We start from the raw sequence: 21,160 nt of genomic DNA on the forward strand, positions 1-21,160 counted from the left end.
TCGGGCTGCCAGCTTTCAGAGTTGATGGGTCTTTTACACTTGAGTAACATATTAACAATGTAATAACTGTTCCAAAAATGCTTTCTTATTGGAAATAATTACTTTGTTTGGCAATATTCCCAATAGTTACATGTTTCTGTTGCTTTTAAGCACAATTTTAAGCTCTGTTCTTAAAATTCAATAGTGTGAATAGATCCAAAGCATATTTAATCAATTATTTGGTCATTTCAAATGCTTTACTCACCAGTTGGTTTACAGATTTTAAACACAATTTTTGATAGTATTTTCTCGAGATTATCGAAGTTATTGACATTATAAATGTTATCCTGGGATCCTCCAATATTCATCAGAATGTCTGTAGTCGAATTGGGTGGAATACCTATACCAATGGCTAAAACAGTAATTCCTCTGTCTCTTATGACTTTAGCAGGTTCATTAACTGAATCATGTGCATCTCCATCTGTAATCAATATAAGGTACTTCAGTACACCAGGCCGACCACCTTTTGGTTGGTCGAAGTAGTCGGCTGTAAAATTCAATGCAAGGCCTGTGTACGTGTCCCCAGTCTTCCGTGTTATGCTTTTAATTCCTTTCATGAGCTCAGTTTTTTCAGTGAATTTATCAAGCTGAAATTCCAAATGTGGTTTTGTGCTGAATTGTACTGCACCTACTTGAACTCCATCAATATCAATTTTATCAACCAAGTCTGCCACAAATTGTTTAATTTTGTTGAAGTTAGATTCGTTTATGCTTGTTGATCCATCAATTAGGAAAATTATGTCAGTCATATCCAGGTTATTGCAAACTAAAAAAAAAATAAAAGTTAGAAAGTTAATTCATCATCAGATTTTCTAGTAGTTCACTAAGCCAATTATGCCTTTGCAAAGGATATTAACATCGCAACATCGCACATCTCTACTCCTGCCTCAGCTCATTTGCTGCTGGAACCTTATGCCTTTGTTACCTCTAGACTTGACTATTCCAATGCTGTCCTGGCCAGTCTCCCAGCTTCCACCCTCCATAAACTTGAGCTCAACCAAAACACTGCTGCCCGTATCCTACCTCGCACCAAGTCCTGTTCTCCCATCACCCCAGTGCTCACTGACCTACATTGGCTCCCGGTCTGGGAACGCTTCGATTTTAAAATTCTTAACCTTATTTTCAAATCCCTTCATGGCCTCGTCCCTTCTTCTCTCTGTAACCTCCTTCAGCCCTACAATCCTCCAAGATCTCTGCACTCCTCCAATTCTTGCCTCTTGTGCATCCCCGATTTTCTTCGCTCCACCATTGGCAGCCGTGCCTTCAGCTGCCTAGGCTCTAAGCTCTGGAATTTCCTCCCTAAACCGCTCCACCTTTTTACCTCTCTCCCCTGCTTTAAGACACTCCTTAAAACCTACCTCTTTGACCAAGCTTTTGGTCACCTCTCCTAATATCTCCTTATGTGGCTCGGTGTCAAATTTTGTTTGATAATCGCTCCTGTGAAACACCTTGGGACGTTTTACTGCTTTAAAGGTGTTACATAAATACAAGTTGTTGTTGTTGTTATTACAAATATGGTAATAGGAGATGCCCATGGATTAGTGCACCGGACTATATTTCAGAAGCTTTGCATGCAAAACTCATTCTCAACTGTTATTCAAACTCGATTTACACTAGTGGGCAAGTTTAGGCAGCTTATTTATGCAGCATGGTGCTCATTCTCAGGAAGAAAATCTAGCAGAACCATAAATAGTTCCACAAGTTCCATCAGGAAATCTCAAAACTCCAGTGCGCACTGGTGGCAACTATAGAAGACCATAATAATAGTAAAAACAGAAAATGCTGGAAATACTCAGCAAGTCAGGCAGCATCTGTGGAGAAAGAAACAGAGTTAACATTTCAGGTCGATGACCTTTCGTCAGATCTGATGTTAACTCAGTTTCTTTCTCCACAGATGCTGCCTGACTTGTTGAGTATTTCCAGCATTTTCTGTTTTTAGCTCAGATTTCCAGCATCCACAATATTTTGCTTTTGATGTAGAAGGCCCATAGTTAGGACACGTGCAAAGTATTGGGTGAAAGCGTTCTCTGAAATGAGAACAGACCACCTTCACTGTCCAACTTAATGTTGTCTTCTGGATATGATGCCTTCCAGTGGCACTACCAGCACTGAGGAATCACAAGGATCACAGTCAAAGCTACATAAGGACATATGAAATAGGAGCTGGAGTAGGCCATACGCCCCCTTGAGCCTGCTCCGCCATTCAGTAAGATCATGGCTGATCTTTGGCCTCGACTTCACTTTCCCACCCTATCTCCATATCCCTTGACTCCCCATAGGTCCTCAAAGAAAAGCCATAATTGTGTCTTACAGGTTAAAACACACAATAATCTACTAGGATCCAATAAGAAAGAATCTCTGATGTCTTGACTGATATTTAGTATGATTTCAATTTCTAAATCTTTGATCATTTTTAAAAATTGTGAAAGATCTTACCTTTGTCCGAACACAAATCCTGTGCAGCTTGTTTGTTAAAATGTTTCAAGGTACCAAAATTACTTATCTGAAAAACTCTTTTCCTTGATCCCCCAATCAGCAAAAGCTCAGAATAATTACGACCAATAGCATAAATGTCTATTCCATTATGTCTTAAGTCTGCTGCAGGATCTTTTGCATTGTCTAGTGAATTTCCAACTCCAATGGTGACAAGGACTTGCTGCGCCTTTGTTTCACGACCATGAACTGCTTGATTGAAGACATTTTTCATATAATTTAATGCATGTCCAGTCTTGGCATCTCCTCCCATCACACAAATATTTTTGATTGCAATATCCAAGCTACTTTTACTGGTATATTGGTCAATGCTAATTTCTGTTTGTGGAGTAGAGGCGTACTGAACAACACCAATTCGAACTTTGTTTGGGCCAACATTTAATAAGTTTACCATTGCTCTTATAAAATTTTTTGCATCATTGAAGTCTGCTGGTTTTATAGCATCTGATCCTTCAACCAAGAAAAATACATCAACATCTTCAGCTTCTATGCAACCTAAGAAGGAAGAATGATATGTACCTTCAGTTACTGAGAAAACACTACACACAATGCATTGTTTAATACTCACGAACATCTGTACCAATGGTTCTAATTTTCAGCACCGGTAAATGTAAACAAATTTATTATCTTCTTTCTGTAAAACCCATGCAATTGGATTTCTAAAAAATAAAAATTTATACCATTTTATTAAGGGTAGAGACAACTGTCAATGCCTCTGATTTGAACAAATTATTCAACTGCAAGGGTTATTGAATAATCATAATAATATCATCCAATTACATTTAAGGGTAGAAATTATTGTGAGTGATGTTATTGTGCAAATGCTTATCACAATCATATTAACTTCATCTCTATTTAAGATAATGGTATTAATACCTCCATTAAAATAACAGAAAGAGAAATTTCATAAGACAATCATAAACCAATATTATTAAACTGTACTTATATTTATGTCAGATTGCATTATTATACTTACGTAACATTTAAATTGCCAAAGAGTCATGGAGCTCAAAATTTTAATTAGTTCTGTGATATATCAGGAGATGATCTTTCACCTTACACCAGAAGGGTATTTTGGTGGATTTCTCACTATTTTCAAGAAAATAGTCCGTCCATTTTCTATCAAATCAATCACCATGACAACAAAACATTTTGACCAGTAGAAAAATAAAACATTCATTCAGCTGAATTAATCTAACATTGCTGCTATAACTATCTGAAATAAAATACTTGATCTTCACAAATTACAAATAGAAAGAAAGAACAAATTTGCACTTATATAGCGCCTTTCATGTCATCAGGACATCGCAAAGCGCTTCACAGCCAATGGATTACTTTTGAAGTGTATTCACCATTGTTAGCAAATGCTACAAGCAACACTCAATGGAAACCCGAATGGCTTGGCACATACTTGTAAAATAATCTGCAAAATTATAAAGCGTACTTCTAGCCACAATCAACAAAATGCTCACTAGTGAAGGCCATCACCATAACTGGTGCATTATTGCCAGAAAGATCAGCAAAATTTCCAAAGTAGCTGAAACCTGAAAACTGTTGAAAGTGCACCAATTATTTATCATGTTTTTGCATGAGCAATATGTCATTTTTAACGAAAATAGAAAGGTACAATCCAAAATACAGAAATGTCAAAAGAGAGATGTAGCATGAGCAGAAGAAAGGGGAGGGAGACAATATGGGACAATTTTCATGTCCCTACCACCCCGTTGACACTTAAAAATGGGGTGGTAGCAGGACCAAAACAGTAATGGAAATAGAAGCACCAACATACGGCCGAGTTCCCGTCTGTTTTAATTTTCAGGCAAATCTTGATTCCGGCAGCCAGAGCTCTCACTGAAAAGAGGCGGGACGCTCATGAATATATACTAATCGGTGTCCGATTACGTAGGTTGTGGGCTTTGAGTGTAAAAGGTTTCCGCATTTAAAGTCCTTGCTGCTGTGGGTGCTGCAAAAATTTGCCTTCTGCTTTAAACTGGTGCTTCATTTCAGTCCTGATGCTTCCACCCCTCCTCCTTATGGCAGAGCTGCTGGCCCTTCAAATGTATTCTGCCTGCCGGATTTCCTGCCCTCCAGAACAGCAAGCTGTCTATAGAGAGCACGTTTCATGCTGGCAATTCATTTAAATTAGGCCCAATCGCAAAAATGTCAATGCCAATGCTGCCTCCTTCAAGTGCATATAGTGTATGCTCTGCCTACTGCCTGCCCAATATGCACTCTTCTCTAAAATTGCCCCAACACTTCACATTATCAGCCATGGATCCTACTTCTGACTTTTTAATAAATTGTTGTTGGAGTGTCAGTGACGTTTGAAAGGCTGCATTTATTGTGCAGTCTTAGTTGTCCTGGGGCCTCGTGGGCCTTCCTACTGAACAACTGCAGTCCTTGCGGTGATGGTAATCCCACAATGCTACTAAAGAGAATTCCAAGATATTGACCCAATGACAATGAAGAAACAGTGATTTATGTCCAAGTAACTTCAAGGAGAATTTGGAGGTGATGGTTTTCTCATGAAATTGCTGATCTTGTCCTTCTCAGTGGTAGGGGATGTGGGGGGTTGTTGAAGTAACCTTGGTGAGTTGTTGCAGTGCACCCTATAGATAATACATATGCAGAGGGTAGATGTTTTGTCCAGTGGCAGGAGCACCGCTCATTGCACAGGTCATTGATGAAGCAGCTGAAGATGGTTGGGCCTAGGACACTGCCCTGAGGAACTCCTGCAGCAATGTCCTGGGGCTGAGATGATTGGCCTCCAACAACCACTACCATCTTCCTTTGTGCTAGGTATGACTCCAGTCACTAGGGAGTTTTCCCCTTGATTTCCATTGACTTCAATTTTACTAGGGCTCCTTGGTGCCACACTCAGTCAAATGCTGCCTTGATGTCAAGGGCAGTCACTCTCACCTCACCTCTGGAATTCAGCTCTTTTGTCCATGTTTGGACCAAGGCTGTAATGAGGTCTGGAGCCGAGTGGTCCAAAAGGAGCATCAGTGAGCAGGTTATTGGTGAGTAAGTGCCACTTGATAGCACTGTCGATGACACCTTCCATCACTTTGCTGATGATTGAGGGTAGACTGATGGGGCAGTAATTGGCCAGATTGAATTTGTTCTGCTTTTTGTGGACAAGACATACCTGGGCAATTTTCCACATTGTCAGGGAGATGCCAGTGTTGTAGCTGTACTGGAACAGTTTGGCTAGAGGCGCGGCTAGTTCTGGAGCACAAATCTTCAGCACTACAGTCGGGATGCTGTCGGGGCCCATAGCCTTTGTTGTATCCAGTGCATTCAGCCGTTTCTTGATGTCATGTGGAGTGAATCGAATTGGCTGAAGACTGGCTTCTGTGATGGTGGGGATATCGGGAGGAGGCCGAGATGGATCATCCACTCGGCACTTCTGGCTGAAGATGGTTGCAAACACTTCAGCCTTGTCTTTTGCACTCACGTGCTGGACTCTGCCATCATTGAGGATGGGGATGTTTACAGAGCCTCCTCCTCCCGTTAGTTGTTTAACTGTCCACCACCATTCACGACTGGATGTGGCAGGACTGCAGAGCTTTGATCTGATCCGTTTGTTGTGGAATCGCTTAGCTCTGTCTATAGCATGTTGCTTCCACTGTTTAGCATGCATGTAGTCCTGAGTTGTAGCTTCACCAGGTTGGCACCTCATTTTTAGGTATGCCTGGTGCTGCTCCTGGCATGCTCTTCTGCACTCATTGAACCAGGGTTGATCCCCTGGCTTGTTAGTAATAGTAGAGTAAGGAATATGCCTGGCCATGAGGTTACAGATTGTGCTGGAATATAATTCTGTTGCTGCTGATGGCCCACAGCGCCTCATGGATGCCCAGTTTTGAGTTGCTAGATCTGTTCTGAATCTATCCCATTTAGCACGGTGATAGTGCCACACAACACGTTGGATGGTGTCCTCAGTGCGAAGACGAGACTCTGTCTCCACGAGGACTATGCGGTGATCACTCCTACCAATACTGTCATGGACAGATGCATCTGCGACAGGTAGATTGGTGAGGACGAGGTCAAGTAGGTTTTTCCCTCGTGTTGGTTCGCCGCAGGCCAGTCTGGCAGCTATGTCCTTCAGGAGTCGGTCAGTAATGGTGCTACCGAGCCACTCTTGGTGATGGACATTGAAGTGCCCTTGCTACCCTCAGAGCTTCCTCCAAGTGGTGCTCAACATGGAGGAAGACTGATTCATCAGCTGAGGGAGGGCGGTAGGTGGTAATCAGCAGGGGGTTTCCTTGCTCATGTTTGACCTGATGCCATGAGATTTCATGGAGTCCAGAGTCAATTTTGAGGACTCCCAGGGCCACTCCCTCCTGACTGTGTTTAACCGTACCGCCATCTCTGGTGGGTCTGTCCTGCCGGTGGGACAGGACATACCCAGGGATGGTGATGGAAGCGCCTGGGACGTTGGCTGAAAGGTATAATTCTGTGAGGCTACTTCAGGCTGTGGAACAGCTCTCCCAATTTTGGCAAAAGTCACCAGATGTTAGTGAGGAGGACTTTGCAGGGTCAACTGGGCTTGGTTTGCCTTTGTTGTGTCCAGTGCCTAGTGGAACCTCCGGTTTTATTCTTATTATGACTTTTTGTAGCGAGATTGTACAACTGAGTGGCTTGCTAGGTCATTTCAGAGGGCCATTAAGAATGAACTACATTGCTGTGGGTCTGGAGTCACATATAGGCCAGAATGGGTAAGGACGGCAAGTTTCCTTCCCTAAAAGGATATTAGTGAACCTGATGGGTTTTTACGACAATCCGGTAGTTTTATGGCTACCATTACTGATACTAGTTTTTTTTAAATTTCAGATTTTATTTAATTGAATTTAAATTCCCCAGCTACTGTGGTGGGATTTGAACTCATGACTCTCGATTACTAGTCCAGTAACATAACCTCTATGCTCCCGTATCCTATTATATAATGCCTTACATACATGTATCATTATTCTTCGCAAACTAGTTATTTTTTCATTTGCAGTTTTGAAACTATCCTTAATAGGTTTAAATTCTCGTGCATGAAGACTTTTTTTTCTGGTGGACAATTAGTCAGTGCACTGCTCCACAGATCAGTTTGTGCCAACAATGCAGCACAAAAACCTAAATTGTGCTGGGAGCAGAATTTCAGCCCTGTTGTTGCCAAATGCACCAATAAAGGAAGAGGGTGTTTGAGAAGTTTAATACTCAATCTTCAAAATGAACAAAAAAAAAATCAGTAAGTGTACTAAATCGAAACTTGAACTCACCTCGTGTAATGTAATCTTGTGACTGAGTTTCAGAAAATTGACTATATATGGCAATGCAAATTTTCTTCAGGATGTATCTTTCAATGTCTTCCAAGTTCCTTATCGTCATAGCAAAATGCTCTGGAGGAGATGACGCAATATTTTCAAGTTCTGCATAACTGACATTTTTGATACCTAATGCATACACATTAACGCCAGCACGTTGGAGCTCAGCGGCCGGTGCAGCTACATCATCCTTTGAATCTTCTGCAGTGATCACAATTGCAATTTGAGGAATTCCTTGCTCAATTCGACTACCAGCTCTTTCTATAAAGTAATTGTGTCTTATAAAATCTATAGCAGCCCCAGTATTTGTAACTCCTCCACTGTAAATAATTTCTTTCAGGTACTTGATTATGTCAGTCTTGTTTGAAAAAGTATTGAGGAAAAAATCTGCTTTTGTGACATTGCTATACCGGGCCAACCCAATCTGTATTCTTTCAGCACCTACATCCATTGCTGCAATAACCTTAACCAGAAAATTGCGAATGTTTTGGAAGTCGCTATTTCCAATCCTGCTAGATTCACTCACTAGGAAAACAATGTCAGCCAACCATGGATAGGTGCATTCTGTGGAAAACAGACAAAAATATATATATTTCTTCAATTTTTAATAAAAAAAGTATGACCTATTAAGTACGTAATTACAGTAAACAAAACGGCATATCAATATGTCATAGAAAGAGTCTTATCTGAATGACTCAAGTACAACCCTACCAAAATAAATTGGGAGAATAGTTAACGCAATACAGATCGATTCCTCATTTGCAATTCTTGCCATATTACTTGAATTTGCTTAGGTTTACAGAATCATAGAAATTTACGGCACAGAACGAGGCCATTCAGCCCATCGTGTCTGTGCCGGTGGAAAAAGAGTTATCCAGCCTAATCCCACTTTCCAGCTCTTGGTTTTTCTAGCCTTGTAGGTTATGGCACTTCAAGTGCATATCCAAGTACTTTTTAAATGCAATGAGGGTTTCTGCCTCCACTAAACTTTCAGGCAGTCAGTTGCAGACCCCCACCACCCCCACTAGGTGAAAAAAATTCTCCTCAATTCCCCACTAATCCTTCTACTAATTACTTTAAATCTATGACCCCTCGTTATTGACCTCTCTGCTAAGGGAAATAGGTCCCTCCGAGCCACTCTGTCTAGGCCCCTCATAATTTTATACACCTCAATTAAATCTCCCCCCCGCCTCTTTTGTTCCAAAGATAACAACCTCAGCCTATCCAATCTTTCCTCATAGCTAAGATTCTTCAGTCCTGGCAACATCCTTGTAAATCTCCTCTGTACCCTCTCTAGTGCAATCACATCTTTCCTGTAATGTGGAGACCAGAACTGTGCGCAGTACTCTAGCTGTGGCCTAACTAGTGTTTTATACAGTTCCAGCATAACCTCCCTGCTCTTATATTCTATGCCTTGGCTAATAAAGGAAAGTATCCCGTAAGCCTTCTTAACCACCTTATCTACCTGTCCTGCTACCTTCAGGGATCTGTGGACATGCACTCCAAGGTCACTCTGTTCCTCTACACTTCTCAGTAACCTACCATTTATTGTGTATTCCCTTGCCTTGTTTGTCCTTCCCAAATGCATTGCCTCACACTTCTCCAGATAGAATTCCATTTGCCACTTTTCTGCCCACCTGACCATTACATTGATATCTTCCTGCAGTCTACAGCTTTCTTCCTCACTATCCACCAAATGGCCAATTTTTGTATCATCTGTTTAATCATGCCGCCTACATTTAAGATTTAAGTGTAAATCATTGATATATACCACAACAAGCAAGGGACCTAGTACTGAGCCCTGTGGAACCCCACTGGAAACATCCTTTCAGTCACAAAAACACCCATCGACCATTACCTTTGCTCCCTGCCACTGAGCCAATTTTGAATCCAACTTGCCACTTTCCCTCGGATCCCATGGGCTTTTACTTTTCTGACCAGTCTGCCATGTGGGACCATGTCAAAAGCCTTGCTAAAATCCATGCAGACTACATCAAACGTGCTAACCTCATCGACCCTCCTTGTTACCTCCTCAAAAAATTCAATCAAGTTAGTCAGTCATGACCTTCCCTTAGCAAATCCATGGTGACTGTCCTTGATTAATCTGTGCCTTTCTAAATGACGATTAACATTGTCCCTCAGAATTTTTTCCAATAATTTACCCACCTCCGAGGATAGGCTGACTGGCCTGTAATTACTCGGTCTATCCCTTTCTCCCCTTTTGAACAACGGTACAACATTAGTAGTGCTCCGGTCTTCTGGCACCATGCTTGTAGCCAGAGAAGATTGGAAAATGATGGTCAGAGCCTCCGTTAGTTCCTCCCTTGCTTCTCTTAACATCCTGAGATACATTTCATCTGGGCCTGGTGATTTATCTACTTTCAAAGATGCTAACCCCCTTAATTTTTCCTCTCTCACTATGTTTACCCCATCCAATATTTCACACTCCTCCTCCTTAACTACAATGTCTGCATTGTCCCCCTTTTTTGTGAAGGGGTGATTTTAAGCCCCAAGAACGGGTGGATTGGGGGTGGGTGAGAGTTGAAAATAGTTGTTTTTTGGGTCGCGACCGCAGCCCGGCTTTACTTCCGGATTTAATATCGATGCGTAAAAGTACAGGCTTCCCACTGGGAACGCAAAGTCCGAAAATTTTGGGGTTGCGACCCAAAAAACAACAATTTCTAACTCCCCCCACTCACAACCCACCAGTTCTTGGGATTTAAAATCACCTCCAAAGTATTCGTTAAGAAACATACCTATGTCTTCCACCTTCACACACAAGTTACCTTTTTGGCCTCTAATAGGCCCTACTCCTTCCTTAGTTATCCTCTTGCTCTGCATATATTTATAAAACATCTTTGGGCTTTCCTTGATTTTACTTGCCAATACCTTTTAATGCCCTCTCTTTGCTTTCCTAATTTCCTTTTTAATTTCACCCCTGCACTTTCTATACTCCTCTAGGCTTTCTGCAGTATTGAACTCTCAGTATCTGTCATAAGCTTCCCTTTTTTGCCTTATCCTACCCTGTATGCTCCTTGATATCCAGGGGGCTCTAGATTTGGGAGTCCCACCCTTTTTCTTTGTGGAAACATATTTGCTCTGAACCCTCACTATCTCCTCCTTGAATGCCTCCCACTGGTCTGACACTGATTTACCTTCAAGTAGCTGTTTCCAGTCCACTTTTGCTAAATCACATCTCAGCTTAGTAAAATTGGCTAGTAAGCCTGATGAAGCTATACATGATTACCACTGTATCTAAGAAATTCAATGTTCTTGTTCCAGTGCAGATATGACATCTAATTCAAACTAACTTCTGTGGGCACCAACAATTTTTTTGTTGGTTTATGTAAATGTTTAGCAGGCATATAAAAAGCACCTTAAATCATTTTCTTCAGATTTTATTTTCAATACATGTTCGGGCACGAAGGTTAATAATTTTGGTTACCAAACTTGAAGATCATTGCTGAGTATGTTTTTACTTTTGTTAATATTGCAAAAGAAATACACACCAGACCACTTCCATGGCACTGCTCTCTCACTGTCACATCATAGACATTATTTTTCAAAGACTAGTAGTTCTTCAAATTCATTTTACAAAGCCCAGTAACTCTATAAATAGCCTGCTATTTTATAAGTAAAGCTTATTCTTTTCCGTGAACTTTTACAATGAATACTAATTTGATTTTCTTTAAGCAATATCTATCATTTACATAGTGAATAAAATTTTATGTTAATTGATTCATAAAGAGTACAAAAACCCTACATCTGACAAATAATTTCAATCTGGATGAAAGAGAAGTCATTTGACTTTACCTGTTGGTAGTTCTATTTCTTTAAGTTTTACAGCTTCATGTATATTTTGTATTGTTTTAGTTAAATTTCCAGTTAAACCTGTAAAACCAACAAAGGTATTCATCTTGAAAACAAATGGAGGACTTTCAAGATAGGCGATCTTTTGTAGTTCACTTAAGTCAGAATTCTTTACACCAATGGAAATAGCTATCACACCATAATTTCTCAAAGATGTGGAATAACTTTCAACATTATCTTGCGATGGTGCAGATGTAATTATTATTGCAATCTGAGGAATGCCTTTATTCTTTCGACTTCCAGCAGATGCTATGAAGAAGGTTTTATGCAGAAGATCCAAAGCATGGCCTGTTTTTAGTGAGGATCCGCCTTTATACTGAAATTTTTTCTTTATGTAGTTCAGCACATCCTTCTTGGTTTGAAATGTATTGAATAAAAACTCCACGTGTTGATCATCACTGTACTGAGCAAGGCCAATTCTGGATTCATCCATTCCTACCTTCAGCTTGCTAACAATTTTTAAAATAAGAGCTCGTGTGTGTTTAAATCCTTGGAGTCCCATATTTTGAGATCCATCAACCAGAAACAAAACATCAGCAACAGGTTCAGCACGAACTGTCAATTTAGAAAAAATAATTAATGCCAAGATGGAAACTTGAACACTTAAGTATCATCCTCAATATTACTGAGTGACATCAGACTTCTAATTCCCATTTTTCAGGTCCTTAATCCTATGATTTCACACCTTTATTAAAAAAAATATTTACAATGACATACAGAATACTAATTTTAAATAATGAAGTCTGCTTGCCTGTTTGAGCAATGCAACCTGAATCTGTGGGCATGACTTCTTTTCCTGACAGATTTTGTTGGCGTGTCTTCTATTCTCACAGACTGTTCCATGCACGTCAACTCACACTGCTCAGAGGCTGGGTTGATAGCACACAATCTTTTTAACGTTCAAAATCAAGCAATTCAACGCCACAGAGCCCGCAGTAAGAGTTTTCGTTAATTTAAGTCATGATGAGCGTTGCCTCGCCGCTCTGCGCGATTTCTGGCCCACATTTTTAGCATTTCTGGTAGCCAATAATCAGGCATAGTACTGGTAAACTGTGACCCCGTTCGTTCAGTAACAAACCGCGTAGAATGTCAGAAAAGACCCAATTTCCATCAGAACAAAGTCAATCTTTTTTACTATAAATGACCAGGAATGGTCACCAAGATCCAATGTGTGGGCCTCAGAGCAGTTCCCTGGAGTATTTATTCAACCCAACAGCAAACTCTATTAAAAGTCATGTCAAGCTAACACATGGGCCTTAAAACATCTTTGTTTACATCACATGACTATAATCAAATGTTTCTCTGGATTTAGTGGTTATGATACATAGATGTACAATTAAAAAAAACACCTCTAGAATATTTTATATAAGTATATAATTTAATTTGCCAAATAGAGGAAACTTTGATTAATGTAAATAAAACTACTTAAATACCATGTTGCTGAGAGCTGGTAACATATAGATTTATTGTCAGAAGGAATAAGGTCACTGTTGCTTCAAACAGTCTCATGTTGGTGAGAGTTCCAAATGGTTGTCCTATCAAAAACAAAAAGAAAAACAGTAAATATATTATGTATCTCTTTATTTTTTGCTGCACTGTTACAGTTATATATTAAACCATGCACTCTTGGAAATGCAGAACTAGTTATTTTAAGTGCCGTTTTCATTCTTTTAAGAAACTGATTAACTGATCTAACTCTGCAATTAAAATTAAAGGAATGCACTATATTGCTTTGCTATTAGATCCCAGTGGACCTGTGAGCAATCCATACAATTATTAATTATCTAAAGTTCTGTGATGTGGATTTATAATATTTCTATTGTACATTTCTCTAGTCTTGGGTAAAATTCTTGCCTCTGTGAAAAGTGAGCCTGCGCAAACCTTTAGAGATAAACACGTGCAAAAGAGATGTATCTATCTCCTAAATAACTATTTAAATCCTCAGAAAATGCATGAAAAAATAATGGTCAAAACTATCATTAAAGACAAAGCTTAAATTTTTTTAACTTGTAAATACCTGATCAGTTGCAATTAGCAATTTTCTTAGAAATTGAAAAACCCAAGATGTGGGGGGGCGGGGGGTATGTATTTATATTACCTTTTAAAGTAAGGTGAACAATTTTTGTTAATTTTAGTAAGGAGCAGATGTTGAGAGCCACAGTTACTTAACAGTTACTTGTACAGACATCTGTGGGTGGGGAGAGTTGTCTCTAAACAACATCTTGAAGGGATCTGAAATTGAGCCAGAAGTTCCAACCGTAAGCTACAACAGAACAAGCATTTACTTCTCCTCTTTAGACCTCAGAGAAGGAGATCAAACCAGGCCAATGAGATGAAGTAAGATTCCACATAAAAGAAGAAATAAAGGGGATGCTCATTTCCCAGGTTCAAAGGTCAGGAAAAGGGGAGCAGAGATGCATTTTGCAGAGACTCCGCCTCCATTCTGCTTCCCCAGAATTCTCTGTGCCAATATCTGAGATGGATTTGCAACAATGCAGCTCTACCTGGAGTGAAGGGCACTTCCAGGAACCTCTATATCGCCAACCCCACAATAGACAGGCCACTAGACCAGTTAGTGCTTCAAATGTAGAGGCATTCACCATTGGCCTTCAGGCCTTGAGGGACCACGTTGAAAGAATGATGCCAACGGGTTTCAGAGATCTTCAGTGTGCCATCTTTCAGGGTCTGCATGATATAAATGTCACAATAAGGTTTGTGCTGACCTGATCAGCGGGTATGCAGATCCAGGACCCAGAACAAATGGTCTGGCACGAGTCCACCCTCATGATGCTGGTATCACTCCAATAACAGCTCATGTAAGTGTCAAAGTAAGTGCCAGGCTGCCCATGCACCTGTAGAGGTAACACAGCCTGCAGAAGAGCCCCTGGGAGTCAGGAGCTCTGTGATGTGGGCTTCAGGGTTGCACTCGGGTAAGCACTAGATTAGGTTTAAGAATACACCTTCACAGAGAAGTATGGTGAGTAAAGGAAGCACTTGTTATAAATATTAATGAGGCAGAAAACCTTGTTTGGATAAACATAATTTAATAGGACAAAGTCAGCATGGCTTTACGAAGGGGTAGTCATGTCTGACAAATTTGCTTGAGTTCTTTGAGGACATAACGTACAGGGTGGATAAAGGGGAACCAGTGGACGTAGTGTATTTAGACTTCCAGAAGGCATTCGACAAGGTGCCACATAAAAGATTATTGCTCAAGATAAAGAATCACTGGATTGGGGGTAATATTCTGGCATGGGTGGAGGATTGGTTATCTAACAGGAAGCAGAGAGTTGGGATAAATGGTTCATTCTCGGACTGGCAACCAGTAGCCAGTAGTGTTCCGCAGGGGTCGGTGCTGGGTTCCCAACTCTTTACAATCTATATTAACGATTTGGAGGAGGGGACCGAGTGTAACATATCAAAGTTTGCAGATGATACAAAGATGGGAGAGAAAGTGGAGAGTGAGGAGGACATAAAAAACCTACAGGGGGATATAGACAGGCTGGGTGAGTGGGCGGAGATTTGGCAGATGCAATACAATATTGGAAAATGTGACGTTATGCACTTTGGCAGGAAAAATCAGAGAGCAAGTTATTATCTTAATGCGAGAAACTGGAAAGTACTGCAGTTCAAAGGGATCTGGGGGTCCTAGAGCAAGAAAATCAAAAAGTTAGCATGCAGGTGCAGCAGGTGATCAAGAAGGCCAACGGAATGTTGGCTTTTATTGCTAGGGGGATAGAATATAAAAACAGGGATGTATTGCTGCAGTTATATAAGGTATTGGTGAGACCACACCTGGAATACTGCATACAGTTTTGGTGTCCATACTTAAGAAAAGACATACTTGCTCTCGAGGTAGTACAAAGAAGGTTCACTCGGTTAATCCCGGGGATGAGGGGGCGGACATATGAGGAGAGGTTGAGTAGATTGGGACTCTACTCATTGGAGTTCAGAAGAATGAGAGGCGATCTTATTGAAACATATAAGATTGTGAAGGGGCTTGATCAGGTGGATGCGGTAAGGATGTTCCCAAGGATGGGTGAAACTAGAACTAGGGGGCATAATCTTAGAATAAGGGGCTGCTCTTTCAAAACTGAGATGAGGAGAAACTTCTTCACTCAGAGGGTGGTAGGTCTGTGGAATTTGCTGCCCCAGGAAGCTGTGGAAGCTACATCATTAAATAAATTTAAAACAGAAATAGACAGTTTCCTAGAAGTAAAGGGAATTAGGGGTTACGGGGAGCGGGCAGGAAATTGGACATGAATTTAGATTTGAGGTTAGGATCAGATCAGCCATGATTTTATTGACTGGCAGAGCAGGCTCGAGGGGCCGATTGGCCTACTCCTGCTCCTATTTCTTATGTTTTTATGTTCATTAGGTAAGATAACTGAAGATAAAGATAATTATTGATATCCATCTCTGAGACATTTCCAATGGAGACTAAAGCCCCGATTTCAACTGGGGGTGAGGAGCGAGTCTGGGGTCGGTGGAGTGGATGTCAGGCTATTTTAAGTCCCGGGCCTCATTTAAATATATTGGGCCTGACTGCCACCCAAATGCAGCGTCAATGACATCAGGCTAGCAGACAATCGTGGCAGGAGGTTTGAGATTCGCGGAAATGGTTCCAGGCATTCAGATAAGTGATGGGGGGAGTAGGTGATCGTAGGTTAGGAGAAGCAGGAGTGCTTCTCCTAGCCCACAAGGAAACCATTTTTTAAAAATGTACTTCCTTTTCAGTCAGCTGTTCCTTTGCGCTCAGTGCTCCTGGCGAAGCCGAACTTGACTGCTGGTGGTTAAAATACAGTTGGATTCTGAATGACATTATCAGACCCTGCGTTTTCAATTTCAATGAGACTCTCGCCTGCCTGATGCGAGGGCGTTGCTGGCTGGCCAGAGTGTTGCCTGTCAAAGAGGCACATGGCGCGAGGCCAGCCAGCGAAGACCAGGTGAGTAGGTCACTGCAAGCATTTTAACCCCCTGCCTGTCTCATTCTCATTAAAATCAGGATTTAAGAGCTTCTATGGAGCTTTGTGCTAACATTTCCAGTTGAGATGGAGTAAAAACACTTTGTGATAAGAAGGTAAGTGTTCAGAAGTATGTCGGTTCTTTGGTTGCATTTTGCGTTTCAGAGTTCTTAGAGAATTTCATTTATAAAGGATTGACAAGGAGAATGGAGCTTCTTCTGCTTGGTTGAATGAAATAGGGCAAGATATTGGGTTGTCATTAAGACAAAGAATGTTCAGGTCAGTTTAAGAACTGAGAGAGGGCCACCTCTTTATTGGGTGGCGAAGGAGATGTTTAGCAGATGTTGTCTAATTTGCCTCCCTTCAGATCCTGTGGCCTCCTCTGCTTCTTTCTCCCGCTGCTGTGACTAGTAAAAGGGCTGCTAAGCTATGATTACTGGCTCCTCTCCCTCTTGTGGGATCTCCACTGAAAGCCCCTTCATCAGAGCAACGTTATACATGATATAGCATGCCACAACTATTCTGGAGACATTGGTGGTTTGTACTGCCATGCTCCCCCCCCAACCCTGATCAATGGAGGCAGCGGAAATATGCTTTCAGAACGCCTATGGTGTGCTCCACAATTACAGGAGACCTGACATGGGCCTCATTTTACCTTTGTTCTGCATCAGCGGAGGGGGATACAGATAGGGGTCATTAGCCCTTGCCACCAAGGAGCCAGCAGAGCCCTTCACCTTCTCCCTGGAAAAGAGGAGGGATGCTGGAGTTCCTTAGGATGAAGGCGTTGTGTTAGCTTCCCACTTGCGAAAGTCATACAGGCAACTCAAGGTTGCTTTATATTGGCGTGAGTCAAGTCAAGTGCAGAACTAGCAGGATTTCTGACAGGTGACATCATCCATCATTCTCTCGTCATTTCCACACACTCACCTCTTGGAGAATGGGAGTATTGTTTACTTGGCTCCACTTCTGCCGGAATTTATCACGTATCTTAGATGAGGCAGAACTCTGGCATACCAGAACACTGCTATATTTCCACTAAAAACATTACGGAATTTCTAGGCCACTTTATAGTCATACTGAAGTCTTAACTTGAATTTTAAAAATTCATACAGATAACTTCTTATGGACCTTCCACTAGATCCCTCAAGTTGTTGGGACCACAATGATTCTATCCATGACTTTCTGCCACACTAGCTGCCTTCTTTACATTGTTGTACCAAACACCTGTTCAGGTCACTCTACTATAGCTTTGATCACTACCCCTAGGGGCCAGTCTGTAAAATTGACTTTTTGTAATTGGTGTCAAACCATTTCTCACAAAAATTGTACACTCCACAGCTGGATGAACAAACATACCAACATTTATACTATTTAACTGGCTCATTACTGATATTTACCAGTATTGCAGGTGTTTTGTGATTGGTTGAGTTCATTTGTTCTTCCCCTGATGAAATCGTACTCTCATAAGTTGCACGTTTCTAAATCACATCTTCTGGTTATTTCATTACCAGGTTCAAATTACTTTTTAAAATGGGCGTTTCTTCTGTTTTCATTAAGGAAATGAAAATATAGCCCTGTATTATCCCACAGTGTGAATATTCAACCTGCCCTTCCTAAACCATAAAGATATGCCATTTTAATTACAAAAAAAAAATAAAAATATCACTAAGTACTCATGGTACCAGTACACAATCAGAAACTATATGATGTCACTGAAAAATTAAAACACACTTGTAACTTTATCACTCATTTTTGATTCTGTCTGGGTCACAAACCTCTTGTATACACTTTTTAAAATATTGTAGCATCCTGTCTTCACTTTTATTTTGGTAAATGAGACTGAAATGTACCTTTAGCCTTCTGAAGGGCTTATTTTTTTAAGATGTGGAGATGCCGGTGATGGACTGGGGTGGACAAATGTAAGGAATCTTACAACACCAGGTTATAGTCCAACAGTTTTATTTGAAAATCACAAGCTTTCGGAGGCTTTCTCCTTCGTCAGGTGAGTGTGGGATTCCATGGAAGGTACCGCATATATGTTTACAAAAGCCTCCGAAAGCTTGTGATTTTCAAATAAAACTGTTGGACTATAACCTGGTGTTGTAAGATTCCTTACATTTGTATTTTTAAAATACATATTTTATTTTTTGCTTTGACTACCAGCTAGGTTGAAGGTGGGAGTGATAAGCTTTTCTTTTCTATTTGGTGGGATTGTTGATAAGGACAATTTTTTTTTAATTTGTGAAAAAGTAGTCATCTGATCAAAACCATGCAACCAATCTGATCATTTGAATATAAAAACTAGCTTTCTGTTGCCAGACTGCATAAAGAGGAATAAGTGAGAGAGATCCAGATATATAAATCAACAGATTAATTAACACTCCAGTCCAGCCAAAGTAAAATCTCGAATGTGCAATGTAACACAAAAGTGATAAATACAGAAACATCATAGTTGCTGCAAAAGCCCATTAAATTTATATCAAACTAGTGATATGATCAAAAAAGCAATATTTAACCGTAAACTTTCTTATAAATCATATTAATTTCCAAATAAAAACCATTCCCCTGTGAAACAGATTACATACTGAATAAAATGTTTCAATTTAAAATTTATGTAATTATTTAAGTTCCTTGCGATATAAAAGCTTTGTACAAGTACAGAATCAGCTTAATGTACAATCTTAATGTGCTTGGAATATTTCACATTTGGCAACTGTAACATTTGTCATGATAAAAAAACTGCATTGCTGAATTATTATACATTGAACTGGCAAAGATAAAATCTAACCATATACTGTTTATACTCCATATTCAAAGTGCATTATGCCAACATCTTAGAAGAAAAATACTACTTACTACACCAGACGATTTACAGCTGCCCTGTTCAGAACAGGTTCGGAAACTCCAAGCTAATATTCCAGCTTTATATTAATAAAGCTCTGAGAAGCTCCTCCTCCTTCTCCTCACTACCAATGCTAGTGAGCATCTCCCAGTGGCAAAAAGTCAGGACCAATTAACCCTTGGCATACTGTCTGAATTTTAAAACCTAAATTACTAAATGAGGCTGCTTAGTGATCCCAGGTATAGCTAAGAAACCAGAAAAACTCGACTGGTCAAAATAAAGTCCAAATAATGCTTGGAGTCATAGTAGTGGTTAATTTCTTCATTTGTGTACTTGTACATCCTTTTCAAGGTGCCCATCACAAAAAAAAGTTAAAACAGTCACAGATGGACTTGATGTTATGGCTACCTGTAAAAACATTCCTATCCTTGGCATTGATTATGTGGAGTGCTTTTTTGCTCTCTGCCAGTTCTAGCAATAATTGTGTCACTTTCTCCATCATGACTCAAAAATGTCAGATGCAAGTTTGCCATCTGATGATCTCGTGATCTTGTGAATAAGAGAAGAATGGTTAGTCACATCAAACCAGAAGACTAACACTCTAATACAACCTACTTAGATCTTCAGTCATTTAACATGGGCAAGACAGTGAAGATTAAACAATGGCTGAAAATCTGAAAGAATTAGATTTGTCAGAATGTCACTGATTATACCATTTCTGGAGATCTCCCCTCTCCTCCACACATTGTTGTCTCCAATCTCATTGTTCCTCAACCCTGCATTGTCTGTTTTTCTTTCTCCCCGGGGTTCACAAATAGGATTGTCCCAGGAAACCCACCATTTCTCCTGTTCCACCAAAAGTCTATCCTCATATTGACTCCATTCTCTTTCTCCTTGTCTACTCTCTATCTACCTAAATCCATGATCCTTCTGATGCTCTCTGTCCCTTTGACATTTTCAGGTGCTCTAACCACTATCATCTTGTCGGTATGCATATCCAGTTCCATTACACCTTCACCCCTCACCAGGATGGTCACCAGTTCCTCTGCTACTTCCTCTAGCAGTACCCCAATGAGGTTCCATCCATCATCAATCTCCTCCTCCTGGCTAAACTTGTTGTAACCCTCAATAATTTCTCTTTGAACTCCACATGCTTTCCCCAACTCAGAAGTATCATTATAGGAACCCACGTGGATCCCAGCTGTGATTGTCTTTTCATAGGACAAGCTTTCCCTTCCACTAGCATCTAAAATTCTGCTCAGCAGGGGTAACAGGACTACCATTCTGTGTGTGATGCGAGGTTGGGGAGGTGCTAGTCTTCCCACTTCAACAAGATGCAAGAATCTGCTCAGTGTGTTGGGGAGCAGTTAAGGTGGTTATGATTGACCCCAATAGGAAGAGTGAGAAGGTGATTCATCATCAGGATCCTCTATTTGGGCAGAGGCATCTACAAATGTAAGAGCCTTCTATTACTGCCCAGATGCTGAGCTTGGTTCATAACATAACTTTTTTTTTACAGTGAAAAGATGTCCTTATATCAGGTGTGGTTTTTGGCTTTTCAATATGGCTTGTGCAGCAATGGTAAGTTTGATAGTCAACAGCTGAGGAGAACTTGGGGTTCAAAGGTAGAGCAAGGAGGG

The 21,160-nt window shown here is 40.6% G+C and overlaps 1 protein-coding gene across 1 annotated transcript in view; it reads right to left on the reverse strand.

Moving 5' to 3' along the window:
* Nucleotides 1–20,803, reverse strand: part of LOC137331880 (collagen alpha-6(VI) chain-like) — a 114,463-nt gene extending 93,660 nt beyond the window's left edge. Inside the window, exons 1-8 of the mRNA XM_067995749.1 lie at nucleotides 20,434–20,803; nucleotides 16,441–16,616; nucleotides 14,315–14,399; nucleotides 13,148–13,249; nucleotides 11,658–12,269; nucleotides 7,800–8,408; nucleotides 2,476–3,027; nucleotides 245–805 (exon numbers count right to left, since the gene is read on the reverse strand). Of these exons, the coding sequence (XP_067851850.1) occupies nucleotides 245–805; nucleotides 2,476–3,027; nucleotides 7,800–8,408; nucleotides 11,658–12,269; nucleotides 13,148–13,249; nucleotides 14,315–14,399; nucleotides 16,441–16,616; nucleotides 20,434–20,803 (3,067 nt within the window). The remainder of the gene's footprint in view (nucleotides 1–244; nucleotides 806–2,475; nucleotides 3,028–7,799; nucleotides 8,409–11,657; nucleotides 12,270–13,147; nucleotides 13,250–14,314; nucleotides 14,400–16,440; nucleotides 16,617–20,433) is intronic.
* Between the last annotated feature and the right edge of the window lie 357 nt (nucleotides 20,804–21,160).

This window comes from Heptranchias perlo, chromosome 2 (genome assembly GCF_035084215.1).
Source record: "Heptranchias perlo isolate sHepPer1 chromosome 2, sHepPer1.hap1, whole genome shotgun sequence".
Taxonomy (NCBI): Eukaryota; Metazoa; Chordata; class Chondrichthyes; order Hexanchiformes; family Hexanchidae; genus Heptranchias; species Heptranchias perlo.